At 39.7% G+C, this 23,792-nt stretch overlaps 1 protein-coding gene across 4 annotated transcripts in view; it reads right to left on the bottom strand.

The window, feature by feature from the left end:
- Window positions 1-23,792, bottom strand: part of MAP4K4 (mitogen-activated protein kinase kinase kinase kinase 4) — a 195,043-nt gene that overhangs the window by 67,957 nt on the left and 103,294 nt on the right. For all 4 annotated transcript variants that reach the window (XM_081326477.1, XM_081326479.1, XM_081326478.1 and 1 more), the window contains exons 4-5: window positions 13,268-13,393; window positions 7,926-8,036 (exon numbers count right to left, since the gene is read on the bottom strand). In XM_081326477.1, coding sequence (XP_081182603.1) covers window positions 7,926-8,036; window positions 13,268-13,393 — 237 coding nt within the window. The remainder of the gene's footprint in view (window positions 1-7,925; window positions 8,037-13,267; window positions 13,394-23,792) is intronic.

The following is a 23,792-nucleotide window of genomic DNA, read 5'->3' as shown; positions in this document are numbered from 1 at the left end:
AGTGAAGTTGTCCTGTCCCCTTAGCAGAAAAACTCCCCCAAAGCATAATGTTTCCACCTCCATGTTTGATGGTGGGGATGGTGTTCTTGGGGTCATACGCAGCATTCCTCCTCCTCTAAACACGGTGAGTTGAGTTGATCCCAAAGAGCTCAATTTTGGTCTCAGCTGACCATAACACTTTCACCCAGTTCTCCTCTGAGTCATTCAGATATTCATTGGCAAACTTCAGATGTGCCTGTACGTGTGCTTTCTTTTCTTTTTTTATTTATTTTTTTATTAGTTTTCTATTGTTACATTCATTAGTGCTTGATAAACATCATGTTATCTGGGTTACTTTTTGTTTTGCTTAATAATACAAATAATACAAATAATACAAATATTTCTAGTCTCTACACCATTTTTCCAGCCACTGATAAATTTCATATTTGAAAATATTCTGTATCTTTGTTTCTTTAATCCTCAGCGTGAGTCTGTCCATTTCAGTGCAGTACAATATCTTCTTAATTATCTCCTCATCTGATGGTGTTTCTTCCTTCTTCCAATGCTGAGGAAATACGATCCTTGCTGCTGTCAATACATGCAATATTAGATACATACTTTGTTTATCAAATTTTTTTGGTACTATACCTAATAAGAAAAATTCAAGTTTAAAATCTGTATGTTTCTCTAACATTTTTTCTAACCAACTGTGTATTTTAACCCAAAATTTCCTTGCTTTACTGCAAGTCCATCACAGACAGGTAATATGTGCCCATTTTTTGGTTACATTTCCAACATTTACTAGACATGTTTATAAATATGTCTGCTAATCTAACCGGTGGTAAGTGCCATCTATAAAACATTTTATATAAATTCTCTTTATAAGAAATTGCCACTGTTAATTTATAATTTCTTTTCCACAGATTTTGCCATTTCTCTAATTCTATATTATGTTCAAAGTTTTTTGCCCAATGTATCATTGTTTCTTTCAGTTGTTCATCTTCCATTTTCAAATTTAATAAAAAATTATATAATTTCTTAATTTTTCATCAGAGGTCAGCAATATCTAATCAAACATTGTCTGGCCTTTATAAAAAACATACATTTTAAGATCTCTATCATATCAAGATTACAAGTGCACTTGAAGCCACCATGATACTTCAATGCCCTGATGTTCAAGCTCTTGTTTAGATTTTAAATTCCTTTCAGTATCCAAAATGTCCTTATATGTCCAGATCTTCTCAAATTTCAATAGATTAGGGTGAACGAATGCTTCCATCGTTGAGAGCCATCTTGGGATTTTCCGGTATATTTTGGCTTTTATCTTTTCCCAGACATGAAGTAATGAGTTTCTAACATAGTGATTTTGAAAGTATTTATGAATTTTATTCTTCTCATACCATAAGCATTCATGCCATCAGAGTTTCAAATCATGTCCTTCTAAGTATAACAGTCTTTTTATCTTTGAGGCTTATCCATTCTTTTAGCCATATTAAAACATATGCTTGATAATATGAAACCCAGTCTGGTAATCCAAATCCTCCATTTTCTTTAGAATCTTGTAACATTTTCAGTTTAATTCTAGCTTTTCTTGCTAAATTTTATTTATTTTATTTTATTGGATTTATATACCGCCCTTTCCCGCAGGACTCAGGGCGGTTTACAGGGTATTTAAAACAAGAAATACAAAAGTTAAAAACAATTAAAACTAATTACAACAGTCCCTGAAAAAGTAAAAAACTCCAATTAAAATTAAAATTAAAATTCTCAGCCTGGGCCAGAGAGCTCGAAGAGCCAGGTCTTCAGGTCCCGGCGGAATGAACGAAGGTCGGGGGCAGTCCTAAGGTCCATGGGCAGCTGGTTCCAAAGGGCAGGCGCATCCACAGAGAAGGCCTTCCCCCTGGGTGTTACCCGCTGGCAATCTTTTACCGGCGGCACCCTGAGAAGTCCCTCCCTGTGGGAGCACACTGGACGAAGGGAGCTTGATGCCGGCAGCAGGTGTTCCCTAAGATATCCCGGACCCAAGCCATTTAGGGCTTTATAGGTCATTACCAGCACCTTGAATCTCACCCGGAGGGCAACCGGAAGCCAATGCAGCTCGCGGAGTAGAGGTGTTACATGGGAGTATCGGGAAACCCCCATCACAACTCGCGCGGCCGCATTCTGCACCAGCTGAAGCCTCCGAGTGGTCCTCAAGGGCAGCCCCATGTAGAGAGCGTTGCAGTAGTCTAAATGGGAGGTCATGAGCGCATGAGTGACTGTGCGTAGGGCATCTTGGTCCAGGTAGGGTCGCAACTGGCACACCAGGCAAACCTGAGCAAAAGCCCCCCTGGTCACGGCTCCTATGTGGTCTTCAAAATTGAGCCGGGAGTCAAGGAGGACGCCCAAGTTGCGAGCCCTATCAACGGGGGGTAACACCTCACCCCCCATCGTTAAAGGTGGAATGGTCTGGTTAACCCGAGATGCCGATATGCACAGCCACTCAGTCTTGGCAGGATTGAGACGAAGCCTGTTTCTCCCCATCCAGACCTGGACCGCCTCCAGGCAACGGGACATCACGGCGAGGGCATCGCTGGGTTGGTTTGGGGTGGAAAGAAAAAGTTGGGTATCATCAGCGTACTGATGATACCCCACCCCGAAACCACGAATGATCTCACCCAGCGGCTTCATATAGATGTTGAACAGGAGGGGGCGAGAGAACCGACCCCTGAGGAACTCCACAAACAAGAGGCCTCAGGGTGGATCTCTGCCCTCCCGTCAACACCGACTGCGAGCGGCCCAGGAGATAGGAGAACCACCAAAAAATGGTGCCTCCCACTCCCAACCCCCTGAGACGCCGCAGTAGGATACCATGGTCGATGGTATCAAAAGCCACTGAGAGATCTAATAGGAGTAGGACAGAGGAACAACCCCTGTCCCGAGCCCGCCAGAGATCATTCACCAGTGTGACCAATGCCGCCTCCGTGCTGTGTCCGGGCCTGAAACCCGATTGGTACAGGTCCAGATAATCAGTTTCCTCCAGGAACAGAGGAAGCTGATGTGCCACCACACTCTCAACAACCTTCGCCAAAAAGCGAAGGTTGGAGACTGGACGATAATTATTTAAAACAGCCGGGTCCAGGGCAGGCTTTTTGAGGAGGGGTCTCACCACTGCCTCCTTCAAGACGGCGGGGAAGACACCCTTCTTCAAAGAAGCAGTTATTACTGCCTGGAACCAGCCTCGTGTCTCCTCCCGGGCCGCATAAACCAGCCAGGAGGGGCACGGATCCAACAAACAGGTGGTGGAGCTCAGCCTCCTCATGATCCTGTCCACATCATCAGGGGAAACAGGATCGAACTAAATAAATAAATGTTAAGGTCAGTGTATTCAAAACATCAAAAAATTTCTTCTCTATTTTTATAGGTACTGTTTGGAGCAAGAAAAGCAGTTTTGATAAGATATTCATTTTCACTGTAGCTATTATACAGTGGATAATTGTAAATTTTTCCATTTTTCCAAATCTAGTTTTATTTGATTAAGTTGTTTTGTGTAGTTATCTTCTTTTATTGTTGCACATCTTACTGTTAAGTATATTGCCAAATATTTAACTTTTCTAACTATTTGGAAGTGCATTTTTTCTGACAATTGCCTTTTTTGATTGGATGTGAGGTTTTTAACTATAACTTTAGTTTTTTTCTCTATTTATCTTCAATTCTTTTAATATATTTTATTGATTTTTTTTACAATAACAATCTTTAGTGCTTAGCAAACAGTGTGTTATCTGGGTTCATATATTTAAAAAACAATCAATAATAATTAATTTCTATAATATATTAATTTTTACTTGATCTTCCCTTCTTCCAGTAGTATTCTCCTTTTGTCAACATTAAACAAATATAGTTCTTAAAACTTTTGATACACACAAGATTGGATATAAACGTTTTTCTTGTGTTTGCACAAATAACAGTAACATCAGCATATAACATCTTTTCTGATCAGCTTATGTTTCAATTGTATTTATAAAAGTCATCTTATTAAGTCACTATATGTCCAGTTTTCAAGATTCTTATTAAGGTTAATTTCCCCTCTGTATTCAAACCATTATCAGTCATAATTTTCTCAATTATATTTAAATATACAAACTTTTCATTCACATGCACCATCCCAATATTTTTACATTTCATATATACTGCTCAAAAAAATAAAGGGAACACTTAAACAACACAATGTACTGTATTTAATAGTAGGATGTCTTATTTTCTGTTCCCTTTATTTTTTTGAGCAGTATATTATAAAAGTACTATACTACTTGTATATCTTATCTCTCTTACTATAGGGCCCCTTTATATCCATAATTTATCTTTTTTAAAACCATATTCAAACAGGTGCTTAATCATATAGTACTCCATCTTATAAGTCGAATCAAATCTCTTGAACCTTCTTTTGCCAAGTAGCTTTCTGAGTCAGTGTGTTCAGCTTGCCAGGGGATTCTTCTGGTATTTTTGTGAGTGTTGTTGGTAATAGGAAAGACAAGTTAGGTAGGATGTGTGTTTTTTGTCTCCCAAACTCTAATGATTCTCCTGGCTGCTCTATAATCCATTTTGTTAGATCTTCTTTCTTATCCTCACATTTGTTTTGAGGTCCTGAAAAATAAAATATCTTTTCCATTTCCATTGTTGTAGCAAAATCTTGCAAGTTTACTTTTGTCTGTGTTAAGCTGTGGTTCTCTTCATTTGTAGCTTCCCTCTTTAGGTAACTGTCCTCTGGTTTGTATTCTGTTATGTGATTTGTTTGTTCATTCTTTCTCATCATTTTCTGAAAGTTTTTTAATTGTAAGTTTAGGTTAAAGATGTGCTTATTTATGTTATTTATGTTTTTAATCTCATCATGATTTGAAACAATTGTCATTTGGATTTGTCGCAGCATTGCATACATTTCCTCCTGGAAAATATTTGCCTTGTCTTGGGAGTATTGCTCCTGCAAATGTCCAATGTTCCAGGCTGGGGCCTTCACAAGGAAATATTAGGTGTGGTTTCCTGCCACTTTTAGATAAGTATGCAATATCCATTTTTTCTCCCCACTCCAGATAGTTTTTCACCTATACCATAATCTCTGTGATTAGCCTTATCAAACCAGCCAATCTTAAAATCCAAACAACCAAATCTTATATAGTTTTTATCTTTATATATGATTTTTTAAATAATTCAATGTGTTTCCAATTGTCAAAGCACCACTAAAAGCAGTATTTTATAACAGTTCTTCTATTCAGGGGTCTTACAATGATCAGCCAGCCAAATTCCAGAATGTTTAACCACCTAAGAGCTTTCCAGTAAATTCCCCCCTAAACAATTAGCCAAAAGTCAAATTTTTGCTTTCTCTGCAAACAATTCTTGAGCCTAGAGATCACAGCTCAGTGTTTATAATCCCAGAAGGTCAGAAGTTTTTAAAACGTATAGTTCTCACTGTGTAGTAGTTAGCCCAGCGTGTTTTCTTTCCTCTGTTCCCAGCTGTTGTCTATTTGGCTAGAAGTCACTGAGGTTCAAAGGAACAAGTTGTTCTTTATTTCTGGGTGTCTTGCCAATTTCTGAGTCTGCTGTTCTATGCTCTAATCCTCCACTAGATGTCAGTAGTTATTGATTTTCCCATTTTTAAAACAAAGAACTATTTTCTTGCAGTTCATCAATACTTTCAGATGTGAAATCTTAAGTTTTCATAATTTTCAGATTTATCCAGACTGCAGTATTATTAACTTCATTTCAATATATTTCTTTCCCCCATAAAAATTAAATTGCCGCTTCCTTCTGTGGAAGGGTGGGGATGCAGTCCCCTCCCTTCTCACTTTTGGAGGATTTTTTGCTTCTTGGGGATCTTTTTGTCACTGCGTTTTTATGTGTTTGTCAGCTAAGCACGTTGCAGTCTGCTCTTTGCCAGCTGTGCTGTTATCTTATCATTGTAACCATGGTGAGTGTCACATGCTCAACCATGTTTTGGTTTCATGTCTGGCTCTACTACTGTCCAAACAAAAGTTTTTTTCTTTTTTCTTTCTCTCTGTGCTGTCTGGTGAAATAAAGCATGTAGTCAGTTAAGAGACTTTCTTTTATTTTCTGATTAAAGTTTTTACAGTAGAATATGTTTTGAGTTTTCTTTCTTTTACCTGTTGTGCACCACGCGTCAAATGAACCACGGTTCATTGACTTCAGATAAGGAGTTTTTTTATTTACTCCTTTGACACTTTTCCAGGAAATCAGTTACAAAATAGAAGAGAGAAGATCAATATTATCACCCAGGTTCCAAGCATGCTGTTCAAGTTGTTCTGGTTAGTGCTTTTGGACTTCAGCTGCCAGTAGCTTGGGCTAGTCACCAAGGTGTAGCTAGCCTTTCTCTTGTCAGTTTGGAGGGGTTCCCCCACATCAAACAGATTGACCACCATCATTCTGTGATCATCAGGGGGCCCTCCTTCTTCATCGCCTCTCCGGGGTGACTTTAGACCCATTTAGGGTCCCCTGGCAGGGCAAAACAAGCTGTGGGGTACGGAGCCCTGCAATCCCTCAGCCATGTGCTACGATGCAAGCTCTATTTATCTTCAATCCTGCTACTTCTCCAAATTCCTTTTATCTTTTTCAATAATTTCAAGGTTGTCTCCAGCAGTTCTTATAGGATAAATACCAAGTTGTCTGCAAATGCTTGTAATTTATAGCTTTCATCTTTTATCTTGATTCCTTTGATTTCTGAGTCTTGTCTGATGTTTCTACTCAAAATTTCCAAAGTCAATATGAATAACAATGGGGATAGAGGACATTCTTGTCTTGTACCTTTCTTTATATTAATATTCTCTGTATATTCCCCATTTCACCCAGTTCTCCTCTGAATCATTCAGATGTTCATGGGCAAACTTCAGACGGGACTATACTTGTGCTTTCTGGAATAGTGGGGCCTTGTGGGCACTGCAGGATTTCAGTCCTTCATGGCATAGTGTGTTACCAATTGTTTTCTTGATGACTATGGTCCCAGCTGCCTTGAGATCATTGACAAGATCTGGGCTGATTCCTCACAGTTCTCATGATTATTGAAAATCCAGGAGGTGAGTTCTTGCATGGAGGCCCAGACTGAAGGAGATTAACAGTTATTTTGTGTTTCTTCCATTTGCAAATAATCGCACCAATTGTTGTCACCTTCTTACCAAGCTGCTTGGCGATATTCCTGTAGCCCATTCTAGCCTTGTGTAGGTCTACAGTCTTGTCCCTGGCATCCTTGGACAGCTCTTTGGTCTTGGCCATGGTGGAGAGTTTTGAATCTGATTGATTGCTTCTGTGGACAGGTGACTTTTATACAGGTAACAATCTTAGATTAGGAGCATTCCCTTTAGGAGAGTGCTTGTAATCTCAGCTCATTACCTGTATAAAAGACACCTGGGAGAGAGAAATCTTGCTGATTGATAGGGGATCAGATACTTATTTCACTCATTAAAATGCAAATCAATTTATAACTTTTTTGAAATGCGTTTTTCTAGATTTTTTTTCTGTCTCTCACTGTTAAAATAAACCTATCATTAAAATTATAGACTGATCATTTCTTTGTCAGTGGGCAAACATACAAAATCAGCAGGGGATCAAATAACTTTTTCTCTCACTGTATAAGGGAGAAGATAACCTTACCTAGTTATTTGCAGATTAAAGATACTATTTTGTCAGGAATTCAAAGTTCTATTCTATGTGTGTTTATGCATTTATGTGTATAAAGTCTCATACAGTTGCAATCTCTCTTATAGAAAAATCCTTTTTTATTGTCAATAATAACTGATAACAGTAATGGTTCCAATAACTTCAAGGTATTTCCTTCATAAGAAGTACAGTATGTGTATCTTGGTTACTTTTTTGGGTAGATAGCAATTTAGAATAAGATGAAAGTTAAAGCAGAATTTAAAACTTAACCATTTAAATAGAAGTTCATTTTTCATGTTTCTTACCCTGAGAATTTCTCTGGAGATATATGCTATCCAGTCCTCTTTCAAAGTATTTCCTTTTGTGTTCTTCACAAGATCCGTAATAGAGCCTGCACCACAAAACTCCATAACAAGCTAAAATACAGAATACAAAACAATTTATCATTATGTACATCTCCTGAAATTTATTTATCATTATGTGTAACCAATTCTACGTGGAACAAACATCTCATCAATTAAAAACCAGGATTCACAAACACTGGCTGGTAATCAAATACCACGATCCCAAATCCTTAAGGTCTACCCACACTGACACTAAACAGCACCAATTCAATTGGAACAACACAAAAATCATTTGCCATGCTACCATGGCACTGACAATATATGAGACAGCCTTTTGTTTAAACTGCTTCGCTTTGAATCTTGAAGAGAGGGAAATTTTCAAACAGCTATCTTGAGAAGATAAGATTAGCCGCACAGAAGGGGAAGTGTAATTTCATATGTAAAAGTAATTGGTGAATGTGATTTATGACGTGTAATTAGGGGAGGGAGATTGTGCAGGATATGATGTATCAAGGGGAGGAGAGGTCAGATTCTGGCATCCCTCCATGAGTGCCAATGTTTCGTTTCATTACTAAGACTTTTTAGATAAACAATATGCCTGCAATTTGTTTGAATTATCCCATTTATCGGAACCATGACATCATGCCAGAATCACCTTTCTTTCAAAGGGGGGTCCTAACCCCAGCCGCTGTCTCTGGTAAGAGAGATAAGCTGGCAAAGATTCAGGGAAGAATCCTCAGGATGGAAAGGGAAAGCCTGGCTGCTGGCAAAACTTCTGAAGAGGAAATAATAGACAGTTTTTCTGTGGGAAGATGAATTTGGGCCAATCTCCAACCCTCAGCAGATAATTGAGCTTATCTGGTCATCAGGCTGGAACCACTCCAGTGGAGACTATGGAGGCCAGACTCTGCTGCAAGAGGCCCCAGAAGCAAAATGGGGGAGAGATGCCAGATCATCTGCCACTGAGAATTTGGGTGAGTGGAAAATCTTGTCTGCAGACCAGACTACCTGACAGCCCCAGGAGTCCCCTGCCAAGGGCCTCTGCAATAATGGGAGGTTGGGAAACCCCCACAAGTGAAAGGCCAACAACCTCTGAGCTTGCCCCAGCTAATAGAAGCCTTGCAACAGCTGGGGGTGGTGCAGAAGCCTGGAGAACAGGAACTGGTGGGAGGACAACAGCAAGGGTGGCAGCAGCAGGACCCAAACATGCAACCCCTGAACATACAGCAGGACCACTGGGGCCAGCAGCAGTGGGGGGCCTGGCAGCCATTAAATCAGCAACCAGAGTGGGGCCAGCAGCAACTGGAGACACAACAACAGCAGTGGGGCCCCCAGCAACCATTTAACCAACAACTAGGGTGGGGCCAGAAGCAATGGGGGCCCCAGCAACCAATAATGAGCCCACCCTTCAGAGCAAACTTCGATGGAGACTCAGAGAAACTGATTTTCTTCCTCAACCAAGTACACTCTCATTTGAATCACTGATGTCATCTCTACCCGGACCCAGGTGCTATTGTTGATGTGACTGCGTCCAGCCTAGAGGGAGAAGCATCCAAATGGTTGAACAATTTATATAACGAGCAGGCCCCTGAATTGGAGGACCCCCCACCTTTTCCTCTTGGGGCTGAAAGAAAGATTTGAGGACCCATCCATCGCCCTCAGAGCAGAAATCCATAAGATAAAGCAAGCTGGCCAGCCTGCCCTGGAGTATGTGCAGAAGTTTCAAAAGCTGGCCAGTTGGATAGAGAGATGGCCTGAGCAATCCATAATTCATCTTTTTAGAGAAGGGTTAGTTGACTACCTTTCTCTGGCATGTATCTACCGAGCTGTACTTGACCAACTGCCTGAATAGTACCAGGCAGCGGTGAAATTAGATGTTCAGCTCGCCCGCTATAAGAAGCCTCTCCTACCTGAACCTGAGCCAAGGTCAGAACAACCTGAATGGCAATCACCCCCACAAAGATCTCCAACTACTGTGATGGCTGAAAGACCCAAGCCACCTGTAGACCTGGCAATTAAGTGTTTCCGATGTGGACAGCAGGGACATCAAGCAGTGAAATGCCCAGTCCCCTTCCCCCAACAGTAGAACAGACCAGGACCAGCAGTGAGAAAGAGACCTGAACAGCGGCTAAAGGGAGAGAAATCCAACCAAATGACACAGGAACCTGTTGTCCAGGTCACATCCCCCACACGGGAGGATGCCGGACAGCGACGACGAAGGGGAGAACAACCCGATATTGAGTCAACACATCCTACCCTTTTTATTGCCTGCTAAACTCATAATCCCTAAGTCAGGGGCACAAGTAGACCTGAAAGTGCTACTCGATACAGGCTGCTCCTGATGCATTATTAGCCTGTCATGTGCCTTGAGACTGGGCATACGGGCTAAGCCACTCTCCAAACCTGTGAGGTTTAAGCAAGCCGATGGCTCCCTAATGGGAGGGACTTTAGTCACACAATTAACGGAGCCCTTACACCTGGAAATAGGTGAGCACTGCGAGTTTATTCGCTTCCTGGTAGCCCCAAAAATGACTGGGACTGTGATCCTAGGACTAGCCTGGCTAGACAAATGGAAGCCATTTATCTGGTGGGAAAAAGGAATGAGAACTGTGAGATTACCCATAGGGCCTGATCTCCCCATTGATTCCACAGATGTTACAGGGGATTTTAGCCCACCCAATAAGCAAGCGGACATGGCTGCCTTAAGGCCACCTGGTGAGCCGCTCATCCCCAGCTGGTACCAGGACCTAGCAGAGGCGTTTAGTGAGAAAGAATGTGACACCTTGCCTCCTCACCGCCACAATGATTGTTCCATTGAACTGTTACCAGGGGCCAAACTCCCCTGGCCAAGAATGTACGCTATGTCCCCCCTTGAAATAGAGGAGATGCAGTGATATGTGGATACAAACCTAGCGAAGGGATACATCGAACGGGCCAAGTCTACTGTGGGAGCCTCTGTGTTTTTTAAAGAGAAAAAAGATGAGTCTCTACATCTTTGCGTGGACTATAAAGGCCTAAACGCTGTTAAGTGTGGAAAATAAATACCCTCTTCCCCTCCTGAAAGACTTGCTAACCCACCTGGGGAAGGGGAGCGTCTTCACCAAGTTAGACCTGAGAGAAGCATATTACCGGTAAGAATAAAGGAGGGGGATGACTGGAAGACAGCCTTCAACTTCTCCTTGGGGAAGTCATGCCATTTGGACTGCAGGGGGCCCCAGCCGTATTTATGCAGTTGATTAATGAGGTCCTACATGAACAAAGGGGTCCTAGTATACCTTGATGACATCCTGATATACAGCACGGATATGACTGTCCACATAAAACTGGTCAGAGAAGTGTTAAAGAAACTATTGAATGCCAAACTTTATGTCAAATTGTTGAAATGTGAATTTCACCAAACCCGAGTAGATTATTTTGGCTATAGAATTTCCAATGAGGGTATCGAAATGGACCCAGCCAAAGTAAAAACCATAATTGAATGGCAGCCCCCAAAGACCTGCAAACAGCTCCAGAGCTTCCTAGGGTTTGCCAACTTCTACCGTCAATTTATTCCCTTTTGCTGAGATTGCTCTACCTCTTATAGAACTACTCAAAACGGACAAGGGAGGGGGAAAACTGTGACCTGGCCAACCACTAGCATGGACTATGAGTTGTCAGAAAGCTTTTGAGAATTTAAAGACTATTTGAGGCTGAACTGGTTGTAAAGCACCCCTGCCCAGGGGAGCCCTTCGTAATTCAGGCAGACACCAGCGATGTGGCAGTCGGAGCGGTATTATGGCAAAAGAATAAAAGTGGGGTCCTGCAACCTTGTGCTTACACCTCTAAGAAATTTACTGAAAGTGAGAGTTAGAATATTAAGATAAGATAAGATAAGATAAGATAAGATAAGATAAGATAAGATAAGATAAGATAAGATAAGATAAGATAAGATAAGATAAGATAAGATAAGATAACCTTCATTGTCATTTTTTTACTGTGGGCACAATGACACACATAAAAAATGAAATTTAGTTGCCTGCTCTCAAAGTGAAATACATACATGACATACACCTAAACATACTATATACAACATATGTACAGACCCACACCCCTACATATACATAACAAATAAATACTAAATACTGTTCATTTTGAATATATAACGGAAGGAGGAAGTTTGAGAGTTCACAAGGTTAATGCTGTATGGAATGAAAAACTATGGCAGACTCTGGATGTTCTGCTACAGATACCACAAAGCCTCCTCCAAGGAGTTAACAAGGAAAACAGGTCGTGAAGAGGATGTGTAGTGTCCCAGATAATCTTATGGACCCTGCTCAAGCAATGCTTCTGTGCTATGTTCTGGATGGGAGGGAGGGAACTGCCAATGATCTTTTCGGCCATCCTCACCACTCTCTGCAACGCCTTCCTGTCTGAAGCAGTGATGCTTCCAAACCAGACTATGATGCTGTATGACAGGATGCTCTCGATCGTTCCCCTGTAGAAAGTGGTGGGGATAGGAGAAGGAAGATGTGTTTTTCTCATGTGACGCAGAAAATGCAGGTGTTGCTGTGCCTGCTTCACCAATGTCTCGCTGTTGAGCAACCAAGCCAGCCTACTTGTTAGCTGCACACCCAGGAATTTGATGCTGGTAACCATCTCCACAGGTGAATCATTAATGCACAAAAAAGTGTGGCTGTGCCTGCTTTTTCTGAAATCAACATTGATCTCTTTGGTTTTTGCGGTATTTAAAACTAGGCTGTTTTCCTTACACCAGTTCACCAACCCCTCAGCATCCTTGTGGTAAGCATCCACATTGTTATCGTGAATAAGACCCCACTACTGTTGTATCATCCGCAAACTTCACAATATGGTTGGTGGCAAACCTAGCACAACAGTCATGGGTCAACAGGGTGAACAGCAGCGGACTTAGGGTGCAGCCCTGAGGAGAACCTGTGCTCAAGAAAATGGTATTAGAGGTATTTGTTCCAACTCACACATATTGGGGCCTGTTGGTAAGAAAATAAAGAATCCAGTTGCACAAAGGGGTGTTTAAGCCTAAAAAGGCCCAGGTTGTCTACTAGATGCTGGAGAATGATTGTGTTAAACGGCAACTGAAGTTGACAAACAACAAACGCACATGAGTATTTATTTCCTCTAAGTGCTTCAAGCTCAGATGGAGAAGGGAAGAAATACCAACCTCCGAGCGATTTGGTTGGTAGGCAAACTGATAAGACTTTGTTGCATTCTAATCCTGTGTATTTAACCTGATGCTCTCAAGATATAAGAGAAAGAGTTATGTATACATTCATAAAAGATGTCCTTACCCACAGTTGGTCATCATGTCCTGGGGGACTTTTTTTAATAAAAGCACCATAGTATGTTGCAATATTTCTATGATGGGAATATTTTTTCAGCATGTTGATCTCCAGCTTTATTTCTTCTTCTTCATCCTTTGGAAAAACAACAAGAATGAACCTTTTGCAATATATGTGACACATTCTCAAATATATTTTTACCTTATTAGCTTTACAGTAAGCAATGTTATGCCATAGTATATTGCAAAGCAGGAATGCTAGCAATCCATAAAACAGGATCTTAATTTAGTTACAGAAATTATTTCACTACCTAAATCAAGCAGAACTGTTTAAAAATGACAGATACTACTTTACTTTTACTTTGCTTTTTTATATAGAAAAAGAGATATGATATATGTTAAGTAAATAGGTAGAAAAAATAATATTTTAGAAAGGATTGTAACAGGAATAAAACCCCACATTGTCCCTTAAAACAAAGTATCTGTATATTAGCTACCCAGCAAATGGGTGATATTATTTAAAAAGTGATTACATATATTTCATTAATCTGAATATATTTTTGCTTAATTTTTTTTATTCCACACATTTAGTACAATAGCTTTTTTTAATCCTAATGCTGCAAAAGTTCTTTATAATATATGATCTCCATAATTAAAAATTGTCTCATAACTAACATTTTAAACTCTGAAGTAGGTCTTTATATTTCTTGTAACTGTTTATGTCCTACTTGATTTTTTAAAATTGGTTTAAGTCTGGTGAAAGTTGAAATCAAGGAAAGGTGATATCTGATTCAAATACTAACTCAACACTTTTAGTTTAGGATAAGATTTAGGTCTACACATATAGCTGAACATTTTAAATGTTAAAGAGAATTGTAGATGGCTATATTTATAAAACTATAAAAGGAAGATGATAAAATATAGGGTATTACTCTGCAGCAAATGAAACATTCCCTCCAAAATACCTTCTTCATTATTCATAAAAAATCAACAGATCAAAAGAAGCATTCTTTAAAACATCTTCTCCAAAGTCAAATGTTTGAAATAAAGAAATACCAGTACTTTTTGAATTAATAATTATTTAATTTAAGTGACTATATTTTATACTACCTTCTAATAATAGTTTAAGATACTTGTCATGAATCAATATATCTAAATCTTTAATATATAGTTACTGCACAATTGTAGGGTACATAATATGTTCTGTTCAAAATAGAATCAGAAAAAAAGACAATCAGCTTAAGATAGGATCTGTTGCACTGACATCTTGTGGTCACACCATGTTTTAGATTTTAAGAAACACAAATAAGCTATAACTTAATACTTTATTTTCCTATCCAGGGATACATTTGAAAAATAAAGATCTTGTTTCTTACATATTCATTGCATTTTTCTCTTGACTCTTGTTCATAAAAACCTAATAAGTATGTTGTACAGGTAATCCCCGAGTTACGAATGTTCACTTAGTGTTCATAACATTTGAAGTTATGCAATAAGCACCCCCCAGTGTTCATGAACAAATTCCGGAAATATGAATGTTACAGCACCATGGCAGTTGTTCGCCTTTACGAATGACCGCAGAGGCTCTGCAACATTCACTCTATTCCCGTCCACTCCCCACAAGTGCTTCTACCTTCCTTCCTGCTGCGCCAGACTCACTTACCTTTCAAAGATCTGTCTCCTCTCTGCTGCTGTTTCTTTGCCTTTGAGAGAGAGGAGAGTCGGCTTGGAAATGTTTTTTGCACTGAAAATGGAAGTTTCTGGGGTCTGTGATCTTGCATGAGTTCAGGCATCCATTCTCTGAAAGAGGATGGATGTTTGAAGTTGTGCGAAATCATGAACCCCAGAAACTTTAATTCACTATGTGAAAAATGTTTGTGGTGCCTGCCTCCAGCTCCTCCCCCCAAACTCCTTTCCGCTGCTGCTGTGACAGGGATGCTCCCTGCCCACTAAAATCTGCTCTGAACAGAGCTCCTTCATCAACCCACCTCATAGCTAGAGCTGAGAGGGTCCCCGTGGAATCAGCTGGGTGCAGGAACCAATGTTGTTTGTGGCCCAGGTGCGCTGCTCGCTCATGTTACACCAGCCTTACTGCTTGAGGGCAGGAATGAAGCCTTCAACTGAGCAAGGAGGCACTGCGGGTCCAGTCCCTCGCACCCAAGTCCAGCCTGTCCAACCTGCCAGGAGAGGAATAAGACCCTGTTGTCCCGTGAAGCCTGATGCCACTTGAGCAGGGAGTATAAGGAGGATTAGGAGGAGACCGGTAGGGCTTTATGCCAGCCAGCTGGCCAGGCAAGATGTAGGTCAGGTGGTGGGGGCTGGCTGGCTGGGGAGAAGGGACCATGGTCTCTCAGGTGGCCCCCACCCCGGCAGCCAGCAGCTTGGGTGCACCGGCTCTATCCAAGCTGAAGAAAATGGAGGTGCAGCAGTGGGATTGCCCTCCAATAAGACCTGGGCGCAGCAGATTTTAGCGGACAGGAAGCATCCCTACTGCGGCAGTTGCCGAAAGGAGTTTTGGGGAAAGGAGCAGGAGAAAGTCCCTGCAAACACTTTTTGCACAGAGAATTAAAGTTTCTGAGGTCCATGATCTCGTGCAACTTCAAACACGCAGAGAATGAGTGCCTGAACTCATGCGAGACCATGGATGCCAGAAACTTCCATTTTCAACATGAAAAGCATTTCCTAGCTGACTCTCCTCTCCTTCAAAGGCAAAGAAACAGTGGCACAGAGGAGACAGATGTTTGCAAGGTAAGTGAGTCCAGCACGGCAAAAAGGGAGGCAGAAGCATGTGTTATCTTAGTGGGTCAGGGAGGACTTGGGGGCCTATTTCATCACTAGGCCCCCCATGGCCTTCCCCACCCTGAGATACTTTGTGTGCACTTAATGACCCCTGTATTTGATTAGCAAATGCGTGGCGAAAGCAGGGAGTGATGGCATTCAAGGTATACCATTTACTCCTATGAATCCTTGAGTTACGAATGGAATGGGCAGGTTCCATTACATTTGTAACTTGACGACTATCTGTAATTAATAATGAATTAGAATATAATCCACATTAAGGGAGCAAAATACAAGAAGGACAAAATAAAGAAAAAATAGGACCTGCTTAGCTTAGCAAAGCTTCAGTAACAGAAATTAAATCCTTTCGCAGACCTGAATTTGAAAAGCTCCATGAATTAAGTAGTTATTTCATTTTTTATAATATTCTTTCATATAGAAAGAATTAAAATCAAAATCCAGTGAAAAGAACATATTAATATTATATTCTAATTTTATACACAAATGGCCATCCATCTCCATGAATCTATTTTGGCCAGCTACATTAGCAAAGGTAAAAGGCCTGAGAATTATATTAGGGCAAGTGGAAGAAACCTTAAATTAACCTGTATAGAAAGAGAAGAAAATAGGAAGTTGAGGCATATTTTAGATGCCATATAAATAAGATATCAGGAACACTGGGAAGTATGTTTTGGAATTCAAAATAACAAAACTTGTAATTTGGGAAAACTATTAAGAATAACTTGTAGTCTAATACCATGTTGCTAACAGCTCACTTTCTGATGTCTCTATGGTATTTTTTTAAATATACTATTTTTTTAATACCATAGACACATTGCAAAGGATTTCCTGAGCCTCTCAGGAGCCAAGCTTGTAAAGTAAACTTCTTGCTAAAATGACAAAAGCATATGTAATCCAGTTTACCAAGATCTCAAGCAAACAGAGTATGAAGAAAGTAAGATTTGATCTGCTGGAACAGACCAGACACCTATCTAACATTGCATCTCTTGCTAAGTTTTTATTTATTTATGAGAAATTCAAAACAGTTATCGTGTTTGATGGCAATTGATTAGCTGCATCTGATCCAAGGACATAAGAGCGGCTCCCACTAAAAAAATGTTGACAGTGAATTTGTCTATTCTTTTAAAACTAAGTCAGTCACTACATAATAAGGACACAAATTTTTCAGGATACATGTGGTTAACATTATTTTTAAAACAACTGGGTGCCTGAATTATATCAGGATCAAACATGACAAAAGACTCCCTGTGGCACTAGTGATGACACCAGAGAAAACTATTATTTCATAAGGAACAGATTCTAATTGAAGACAAGTCAAGTCAGACAGATTTAAGACAATGATATAAAATGTTAATAATGTGGTTCACATCAGCATGGAAACATTATGGTTCCTTTTTCTTAAAATTTAAAGAATGCAGCCTTTTTTCTTACCAGGTTGCCATGTCCAATGTTTGAATCTGTTTGAAAGCAGTTTTCCAAGCATGAATAGAAACCATTTTGAATTCTTTCCATTGCTGATTTTAAAAGGTACTTTTCTTTAGTTTCGTTTTCAGAATACTAATTAGCCTTATATGTAATCAGCACCAAATAATGTTAGGAAATTATACACAATAGATAAGATTAAAATATAGCTGAAAACATACTAAAGAGACCATCAGCACTAACTTTCATACTTAATATTTTTCAAATGGATTAGAAGCATGTAAGTAGCCCTTTATTTAGCACCTTAAAACTGTATTTGAAGACATTTAGACAGCATGTTGTAAAGTCAATAACAATAAAATTGAAAATCAAGCTGGAAAAGCAAGATAAAACATTAGAGAATGAGAAGCTATGTGAAAAGCAAAGTCTTCCACTAAACCATTTCCATGTAGTCTTAAAATCACTTATTACTTAAGATCACATATATGATTATAGGTGGTCCTGAACTTACAATCATTCATTCAGTGGTCATTCAAAATTACGACAATGCTGAACAAAGACAGTGCCTGCCCAAAGATCCAAAAAGGGTGTGCTTTTGTGCAATTTTCAGAGACTTTAGAGACCTCTGGGAGTGTCATGAGACAGCCTTTTTGAGTGGCAGCATTGGCACTAGGGCTAGGCCTGGACCTCTACTTTAGGCCCCGGCCCCAGCCTAGGCTTGGCACCACCATTAACTGCCATTGTCTAGGGCAGGGTTAGGCAACCTTGGCTCTTTCATGACTCATGGGATGGTATATTCCCTGGGAGGCCCGGTGCAAGCCACATGAGAGCTTGGGGGGAGGGATTGCAGTGGGGCCTGGACCTGAAACAGAGTGCAAGCCAGGCCTCCCAGGGACTCCACTCTGCTTAACAACCACACTGGCAGAGGCAGGATCACAGTTGCTGAGTGACAGAGAGAGTGAGAGTGAGAGTGAGAGTGAGAGTGAGAGAGAGAGAGAGAGAGAGAGAGAGAGAGAGAGAGAGAGAGAGAGAGAGAGAGAGAGAGAATATCATCTCGGCACTTGCTTAATGACCACTACGACTTACAATCCCAAATTCCAGCAAAAAACAAGAGGTATTGCCCCCAATTCATTAGTAATTACTTTGAGAAAAGTTTTTTGTTTGTTGTCACTGGTTAGACACCACCCACTCTAATTTCATAATTGTAATTGATTCTTCTTGTATTCCATCTGTGCTACTATATTTTTAATTCTTCAGCACTTAGTGCACTAATCTATGATATGGATACATTTTACACACACACACACAGACACACACACACACACACACAGACACACACACACACACACACACAGAGAGAGAGAGAGAGAGAGAGAGAGAGAGAGAGAGAGAGAGAGAGAGAGAGAGAGAGAGAGAGAGAATTGGTTCCTGAAAGAATATCAGAACTTCATTCAAAGCCATTTTTGCTGAATAATTAATTGCAATAAATACATAGACAATTTATAGCACAAACTATGGGCTTAATGAAACACAATAAGACTTTTTTATGTCCAAATTAATTTTAAGGGGGTAACTTTATCCTTTTATTAAAAACACTAATTGTATTTTTCAAACTTGGCAATTTTAAGACATGTGAACTTCAGTTCCCAGAATTTCCTAGCTAAAATGTTGGTTGGAGAATTCTGGCAGTAAAGTCCACATGTTGTAAAGTTTCTCACTTTGAAAACCACTGGCCTAAATTATACTATGTAGCTTATTCAGAACATGTAAATAACCGTTACAGTGCTTTCTTTGAAAAAGAGTGAATCAGTGAAAGAAAGTGTTATTTTTAGCAGACAGCTCCACCACACACAGTTTTCACTAATCCCAGACATACAGTAAGAAGAAAAAAAACATGCCATCTTTAAAACAAAGTCTTGGAGTTGGCTTCTTGGACATGTCCATGCAATTTCCTTAGCTCTAATATAAAAGTGATTTATCATTGTCATCTTTTGGATTTTTTTTCCTCCCATTTCCTAGTCTGGCAATTATAGCCTAAGTACTAAGATCCAAGATCTAATTTTCAGCCTGCAAAGCTTGTTGGCCCAGACAAGATCAGTCAAATACTTCTACCTGCAGAAAAAGTAACTACAATAGCTACTCTATATTCATTTCAAACAGAAAATAGCTTTGGGTCCCTGAAGCTGAGGAAATGAAGATAATGAGGAGGTCTGAAAAGGCCTTGCTGTCCTGGAAATTCCTTTTTTTCTTTCTATTCAAATCCATTCCATAACCCAAATATAAGGTATTTGGTTTAAAACTCTAAAGGTTAATTAAAAAAAGCAGAGAGAGAGAGAGAGAGAGAGAGAGAGAGAGGGAGGGAGAGAGAGACAGTGTGTGTCAGAGTGTGTGTGTAGGGATATTTGTGATCCTGGCCTTGTGGAAGATAAATGGCTGATATTAAATTATATTTTTTCATATGTTGCTTGCATGTGTGTAATTTTATATCATATTTATGCTGTTTCAAACTTTTATGCCACTTACTCTTTCGACCTGATGGCCTATGCATCTAAATAAATAAACAAACATCAACAAACCTTTTCCATATCTCAGAGAATATTTAAAAAGAACTGAGTGTTAATTTTATTATACCATCTACTATCTCTGAGTTTTAAGGTGTCACCCTCATGCTCCTCCTTCAAATCAGAAGACGTCTCTGATAGTTGAGTGACTTCAACTTAAACATGAAGTAACTGTAGAATCCATGGTTCATAAACAGCAAATTCTTACAATGTAGCTTTTTTTGTATTTGTTGGGCTGTATACCAAATGTGTGTGGTATAGCTGCGCAGAGGGAGAAAATGTTTGCAAGTCCTTAAATTGAACTCTTCTCCCTTCTCTGCCTAATTCTAGCATTATGAGAGTCACCTCCTACAGCCATCCATCCCTAACTCTTGGGAAAGCAATCCCGAGTTGAAAGAATTTCCTGGCCCATCCAAGGAGGATCTTTTTCTCTCAGACTGTAATGGGGGGAGAAGAAAGAACATTATTGCTTCAACCACTCCCAGTTTTTATTCCAGGTATGAGGGAAAAAAATTATCCAGATTCTAGATGGGAGGAGGAGGAAGATGTAATTCCAGTCATGGAATGGGAGATTTGCCGCAGCCAACTCACTGCGGGACAACTTGATATGGCCAACTCACCATGAACAAGTCGCCATTGCTGCGGCAAATTCGCCGCTACCAATTCACCATGGACAACTCACTGCGGGACAACTCAACATGGTCAACTCACCACAAGACAATTCACTGCGAGATGATTCAACAATTCAATTAAATTATTTAAAATAATTTTAAAAGTATTTTAATTTTTATCATTCACATTTCATTTTGTTCCCCCTTTGGCATCCTTTCTTTAATTATTCTATTCTACTCTTTCTTCAATATTAGTGTAAATCTTGTCCCATGGCGAGTTGTCTCGTGGCAAGTTGGCCATGGAAGTTGTCCCGTGGTGAGTTAGCTGCATTGAGTTGGCTGTGGTGAGTTGTCCATGGCGAATTGACCGTGGTGAGTTGTTACAGACCCTTCCAGTCAAATAGTTTAAAATCCTGCAATGTGATTCAGTTAAAAGCGCTATTTGCAGTTTGTAAGTAGGTATGGAACACACTCTATTTTGCTTATATACAGAATATATAATACACTGATATTAACAGTTCTGGGATAGCAACAATCCTCAATTTGCTTCATACGTTTTGTGGCTAGAAGCCAAAAGGACTTAAGATTCTCTGAGTGAAGATGCAAGAGTACAAAAGCTGATCGGCTACTTATAATTGAAAAAAAAACCAACCAATCCTAAGAACATGCCAACAGGCAATGTCAACCCAATCCAAGTAAATGGAGAAAAGTCTGAGGATCAGGCTTTATTTGCCTAAGATCAAAACATTGCTGGTGATTCTGGCAATCAAATAAAAAGATTGTTATTTGGGAGAAAGAGAATGACAGATCTATACAAAACATTCAGGCCCAGTGTTCTGTACCAGCCTACTACCGGCCCTGCAGATAAGGCAGGGACAACCCCTTTACAAGAAGGCAAGAGGCGGGAACTAAGCCTGCCAAATTTATGGACACAAAAGCAAACAGAGCAAAACAAGACACGAACCATGAAACAGGAGCTATTCAAACGGTTGCCTTCAGCAAATCAGCCCTCCCACGCATTCCCCTTTTAAACAGTTCAGGGCGTGGCTTCTCTCTGCCTCCTTCTGAGGTGCCCCATTGCCTTCCTCTGTTTACTCCTGATTGACTGCCTCCTGCATCGGGCGTCCTTGAACAGGGCCAGCTGTGGGTCATCTTCATCCACACTGTCAGGCTCACACAGCTGGGTCTGCGTCGTAACCAGATGGGAGGGGCCTGGCTGAGGGCTCTCATCAGCAACCTCTCCAACACCCCCCTCCTCCTCCTCTGAATTGTCCGACCCAACTGCCGAACCCACAGGCTGACCCTGAATCACAAGACCCAGATGCATCACACTGACAATGAAAATATATGTTGTCAATGGCAAAAATATGTCATTCCAGTTCAACATAAGGGTATGAAAGATGGTTCACTAAAATAGTGAAGAATAACAGATGATTAATGAAAAATGTGTAGAATATAGTAAAAAAAACAAATTATTTAATATTAAATGAAGTAAAATAAATTGTTTACTGAAAGCACCTGTAATGGAATGAAAATTTAAATATTTTGAAAACATATAGAAAAGTAAGTCATTGGGAAAATTCCTGATATTTGGAACAATGGAAGGCAATCTAAAAAGATGTGACAGAAGACAAGCTGACTAGATACAATCACTAATGATCAAGAATTAATTCAAACTCAAAGAAACAGTTACTGTACCAGCAGACAAGTCTGGTAAAATAATGTCTATCAGATCATGAAGAGTCAGAGCAACCAAATAAACTTGTGCTCATTTAAGTTTATCTTTACATTTTGAGTAACAGATCAGTTGCCAGATCTGTTAACTTATTTTTCCAAAATAGCAAGCAATAAAATGTATATGTTCATCATAGAATTTGAGTTATTTTTATTTTTGCCAAATATTTTAATAACTCTTAATAATATGAATCAAATTAAAAGTCAGATTTAAAATATTTTAAACAAATAACTATTTATTATTCATTTTGTATTCCAGTAAGCTTTGGACAGTTGTGAATATCAATTTATTCAACATCAAAGATTATTTTGTGCTGATGTACTTAATGTACCTTGACATGCCTATATTAACAAAGTCTTCTCTACCAGATTTGTAGTGCAGTACCAGCAGTCATAGGACAGATAAGAGTATATTCTTGGGTCAGATGTTTACATCCGAGCTGCCAGGCATATATGGAAACCTTGCAGCTAAAATGTAGACATAAGCAATAATGAACAGAGTCACAAGGTAATCGTGTCTATCTCAGACATGACCTCATACCAATAGAAGAGCTGTTGACAATAAGCAGGCATCTACATTTACCATACTTGCCTAAGAAGTAGAAAGAACTTTTGACTAACCAGACAGAAGAAAAGTCAAGCTTGTTGTCTAATGAAACAAGTATCATTCATATCTCTCTCCATACCATACTTGTCTGTCTGCCTTTCTTTCAACCACAGTGTAGGTAATCCTATTAAATATGGGAAGTTTAAAACACAATTTTAATTTTATTCTGTCAAGTTTCTGTCTGTGCATCTCTCTCAAACATTTAGAAAACATGGTGCCTCCAAGTATAAGATCTATACCAGGGGTGTCAAACTGCCGGCCCATGGGCCGGTTGCATTATACAGCGGTCGCACCCACCCCAGCTCCGGCAATGCAAAAAAAGTCGTGATACGTCGCAACACACCACGTGATATGGCGAGTTTGACACCCATGATCTCTACCTATTATTTTTTGCCATTGATTATTCTGGCTAGGGATAACAATGGAACTAAAACTGAGAACATGTGAACAGCATACTGATATTAAGGGCCAAATGATCTGGCTTATTAGTACATCGTAATTTTCAGAGTTAATTATTTAGGCTTAATTGTAATCACCACCTGTGCATTTCAGATGTGAAAAGCAAAACATGATTACTGCAAACCTGGAGGAGAAAAGGGTATTGATGTTCGCAAGGCAAAGATAGAAACAGAATGCACAAATGCACTGCATACTGTATTTTTAACTGTCAATACAGAGTTTGATTATAAAGTATGAACAGGCTTTAAAACAATTTTTGGCTTACTTGAAAAGGTTACTTTAAGTAACAAATGTCCTAGTTTCATTAATTTTCTATTAAAAATAATTTAAATCTTAATATAT

The sequence above is a fragment of the Vipera berus genome (assembly GCF_964194415.1).
Source record: "Vipera berus genome assembly, chromosome: 4".
In the NCBI taxonomy this organism is placed as follows: domain Eukaryota; kingdom Metazoa; phylum Chordata; class Lepidosauria; order Squamata; family Viperidae; genus Vipera; species Vipera berus.
Note: the sequence above shows the minus strand (reverse complement) of the source record. Positions and strands in the feature narration are given on the sequence as shown.